This window comes from Nannochloropsis gaditana (genome assembly GCF_000240725.1).
Source record: "Nannochloropsis gaditana CCMP526 unplaced genomic scaffold scaffold321, whole genome shotgun sequence".
NCBI lineage: Eukaryota > Eustigmatophyceae > Eustigmatales > Monodopsidaceae > Microchloropsis > Microchloropsis gaditana.
The window spans coordinates 28,122-32,859 of NW_005803632.1; the positions used below are offsets into that span (position 1 = coordinate 28,122).

Sequence of the window (4,738 nt, forward strand, 5' to 3'; positions counted from 1 at the left end):
ACAGGAATCCACATGGACACATAATCTACGAGACAAGCCAGACTTTCATCTCAAAAAGTAGTTTGTGGCAAGGGCAGCCATGGCTCAGCATCAACCATGGAAATTCTTGGTTTTTAAGTTTATAATTCTTGGTGGATGCATTTTTCTTGGAGCACAGGGCAGCTCACTCTTCGATAAGATTCATGAACAACACCCCCAAAAGGGAGACAAAAGTTCCAAAACTTCCAGAAAGTCTTCATCTGGACAGCGTCGTGCAAGTAGTCAGGCTTCAACTGAGGAAGCTGCCACAAAATCAAGTACCGTTCTGGATCCCGATTTCGACATGATTAGGTGAGTCGCACAGATAGCCGTCAACACATCCTTCTTAACAAAATGCCACAAGCTTGTTACCGAATGAGGTTTCAAGAGATGATTCTTAAAAATATGTGAACCATTAGAATGAGGGATGATGATGAATTTGTGAAACGCTTACCGAAAGGAAAAGACTGTACAGCAGCTCCATTACGTTAATGTCCGCTCTTCTCACAAGCACGCCGAATTACATCATTCCAACACCTACATCCGCATAGAAGGATCAAGGCTGGCACTTTCGATTTCTTCAGGGATTCCTTGCCCGGCATGCTCGAGTACGTTGGAGGAGACGGGAGTGAAAAGGATTGGGAGGAGTATGTAGGGCTGAGTACAGAAATAAAAGCCCGCTCACCTCATTTCCTCACGCAAATGATGCAAACCATTTGTACTGCTGCCTCACATACATTTTTATTTCCCTAAATCCTCTCGATGGATTCTTCCCTTGCTGTCTCGTCTACTTTTCCCCGCTTCTCCTTTCTCAGAACGGTCACAAAGAGGGAGGCACGACAAATCTTTGAGCAATTTCCCTTCATGAAAACCACCAACGTCTGGAAAAGATTTATAGAAACGGGAGAGGTTGCGGATGAGGACGCCGTAAGTAAAAGTGGATCCGGCAAGCCTACTCCTACGACTGAAATGACCTTCCTCTCTTCGGCTCTCCATTACGAGGAACTTTGAGACACTCTAGAGAACAGCGGATAATGCAGCATTTTTTCCAAAAAGTTCTGTTTCATTGCTTTATTCCCTGTGTACGGAAGCGTTCGAGCTACTTTGTGTCCAGCTCTCTCTACCCGCCTGTGTAAGCCTAGCATGCCTCAAACAAAATTACCAACGAGGAGCCCCTCTTTCCCTCCCATTGACATTCCCTCATTCCGCCCTCCAGGCCGCCGCTGCAATGGTCGAGGCAGTGCGAGAGATGGGGGCTACCCTCATCGAGGCGAGATCTATCACCAAAGACGCCGACACTGTCGTCCAGCACGCGAATGACTTCCTCGATGATGTGAGATAGGGGAGGGAAAAGGAGAACGCCTATCATTGGCGATGTGTTGGCCCGTCCCTTTTCTGGCCTTTTTGTGCAAAGGAATGCTACCGGACCTTTGTTTTCTTTCCACTTTTGGGACTGTTTTTGGGACTTAACCACCCCCCCCTTTCCCTGTCAATCCCCTTCACCAGCTGAAAGCAAACGACGCCTCCTCCCCTGAACTCGTCGCGTCCGCCAAAAGGGGAAGTCCCAGGGCTATCGCCACTCTTCAACAGAAATTTGTGGACCAGTACCTGGGCGGGATCGATCTGGAGACTTTTCAGGTGAAATGGATAGAAAAGGAGGTCATCAAAAGCGCTGGGAGGAGCAGAAGGGCGTGGAAAAACGAAGGCAACCTTATCTACTTCCCTTTTCATGCTCTTTCTTCCGCTCACTTCTCGAACATCATGCTTTTATCTTCTGGTACATAAGGCAAAAAGTGCAAGTTATCATCAAAGCATCAATCTCTGAGTCTCTTCCTGGATCGATTTATCGTATCACTTCTCGTATACTTTTTGACCAGAACCCTCAGTGGGTGGACAGGGCACGAGACAACTTTTTCGCGGACGAAAATTTGCTTCGTGCGGTTGGGGACGAGAGCGTTCTGAGCAATCTTAGGAACCCGAACCTACGACCTCTTAAGGTACGGACATCCGTGTCCCTTTTTCCCTTTTCCAAGCGCCCCTCTCTTCTTTGGATGTTTTTGTTTCCAACATTCATCCATTGTGTTTGCTAGTGATATGAACTCACAGACCTTTTCAAACCTGCCCTTAATTTGCGGTTGGTTTGTTTCCCAGGTGAGCGAGTACGAGGAAGCCGACCCAGCGCGCATTCTGTCCTCCCTCACCGGTAATCAGGCGCCCAGCTAGCTCTGCGCAAAGCTTCTTCCAACGAGGCCCATGATAGAGGGGAACGCATGAAAGAAATAATCATTGAAAGGAGGAACAGAAAGGGAGAAATGGCGAGGCGGCCGACTTCAAAGGTCAGATTCCCATGAGTTTTTAAACGACATGCTTCATTTAATTCCTGTGAAACATTCACAAGAAAAGTGAGATTGATTTCGTTGTCCAAGAAATTTTCTTCAGATTTGCTGTCTGATGACCAGACGAAACTACGCTATTTTAAAGTTTGGTAAGGGATACCCTTCACCCTTTATCCCGCTGCAGAATCAGCCCATGATCATTTGTACACATAATCAAGAGCACTATGCACCCATGCGAAGCAATTGATTCGCCTTTTCGTCCCCTTACTGAGTAAATATGACTCTCGAAATACTGTTTTGTCGTGCGTGAGCACCCTCAGACAAGCCTTCGTCTCGATTCTCTCCGGCCAGAGCACTCCTTTGTTCGCCCTCGGCTTTGGAGGAAAGTGATAGCCGACTGTGCTTCTCGTACATCAGCTGCCTGTATGTGTACGTCACAATCAGCTGCCAATGGCGTGCATGTACTCACACAATGCACATGCATATTCGCGTCCGTGCGTGGATGCCCATGCGGGAAGAGCCATCATCGCTTCAAGTTTGTTGAGCGCGTCAGAATCTTGTCGCCATTTCAAATATTGCTCGTAAAGCTCGGGATTTTGCGCCACCGTGTGCAGATGAGAAGCCAAGGCTCCCACGGATTCAAAATCATTCGCATAAATAATCGAATGAGGTGGGGCAATCTTCTTAAGATTCTCTGCGTCCCCTACGTAGACAGGTACTGATCCTGCGGCAAGTCCATGAAAGACCTTTTCGGTGATGTAGTACGGATAATCTGAATTCTCTGCCGCAAAGAAGAAGAGGTATTGAGCGGCAACAGCGACAAGTTCCGCGCCCAGATTTTGAGAACCGTAGCGCCGCCAATCTGCATCCGTCAATGCCGTCACACCTTGCGCGGAGGAATGCGTGTTCCAGCAGCGGCCGTAGGAGGCATACGAGATCTTGGAAGATGCAAGCTGCTTAAGAATATCTTTCCGGTGCGTGCGGTCCGTGTTGCAGTTGGAGATCCAGACAGACATCAATTCAGGACGGGCTTGCTTCGCTTCCCAGGTCGGAAGTGTAAGATTAGTAATGCCAGCGAAGCCCTTCATGGTATCGTACACCATGTTGAAGACTGGAAGGTCATCATCGGGGCGGAACCCCATCGTTACATTGAATTGTGACATGATTTGAGGGTTTTTCCGGTTCGGGTAATGATCAGGGGACTCAAAGTATGTTCCCACCCATATCTGTTTCGCCGGTCGGGCCCACGGTACAGATCTGAAGGTTTGTATGTCCAGCACGACCACGTCGGCGGTAGCTGCTGACGAGGCGTCTCCATATCCACCAATTGCTTCACACGGCTGTCCACAGGACTCCCAGGCACCGCTGTCGTCGTTCCAGAGAGGGTCAGCACCGTATACATGGCTGTACTGCGCGATTCTTATACGTTTCGGAATATCCACCTTTTCCGTTTTCATGCTTATTGATTTGTCAGTGATATTAAACGCTTGTCGGGCGCGCGACCGCAGGTGCAAATACGTGTCAAGGCTGCTGCTTGGTTGTGCCGTTTCCACAGCCATGGATATAGAGGGAAGAATTTTCTTTGAGAAAAGCATTTTGTAACGCACGCTTTGGAAGGAATGTAAGAAAAGAAATGCGCATGAAATCCATGCTACAAATAAAATGATAAGTATCCATCGAATGCCAGGATTGTGACAACGTGTTTGATAGCCAAGTTTCCGCACAGGACTGCGAAACATGGTGCGCCGAGCTACAGAGCGATGAATACACCAGCCTCACAGCGCAAGCTGTGTGATAATAATGAATGGTGGAAACTCGTATATTAGCATTCATTTTGGTAGATTGAAATTCATCAATTTTACCTGCCGCCCGCACCATTTGCGATGGACGGGATGGTAAGGAATGTTTTATATTGTCACGTTGCAGATATGGGCCTGTCCCCCAGGATCTCTAACAGTTCAACTCGCTCGCTTTTTGGGAAAAAAATCCGAGATAACCTTCTTACCCCCCTTTGTGGTAGAGGCCAGATTGCACGAGGCATTTTGAGCCTTTTTGGTATTTGAAATATTTTTTTTTGGCATTCGTGTTGGTTTTTGTGGAAAAGTTGGGGAAAGTCAACAACTCAGAAAGAGTACGCTTACAATAATAATGAGGCCATCGGGAGAGCAGGTCAGGCTTGGCATGAAAGCCTCAGGGACATCCCAGGGACTGAATTCTTTTGATACGTATGAATAGACACGTAGGTAGAGAGAATAATCTTTTTTCAAAAGGTATTTAAGAATTATGATGAGAGTAGAAAAACCATCGTGTGGGCTTATCCAAAGGCGACCTCCCCACGCAATAAAGCTCAATCGACCCAAATCCTTTCTCGCATCCGCGGCGAA

At 47.7% G+C, this 4,738-nt stretch overlaps 1 protein-coding gene across 1 annotated transcript; it reads left to right on the forward strand.

Moving 5' to 3' along the window:
• On the forward strand, positions 1–2,329 carry NGA_0223402 (uncharacterized protein). Its single transcript, XM_005855004.1, has 7 exons — positions 1–330; positions 570–665; positions 834–945; positions 1,235–1,351; positions 1,525–1,656; positions 1,905–2,015; positions 2,170–2,329. Exons 1-7 carry the CDS (start codon positions 80–82, stop codon positions 2,239–2,241), a joined length of 891 nt encoding a protein of 296 aa, XP_005855066.1. The 5' UTR covers positions 1–79; the 3' UTR covers positions 2,242–2,329.
• The last annotated feature ends 2,409 nt before the right edge of the window (positions 2,330–4,738 follow it).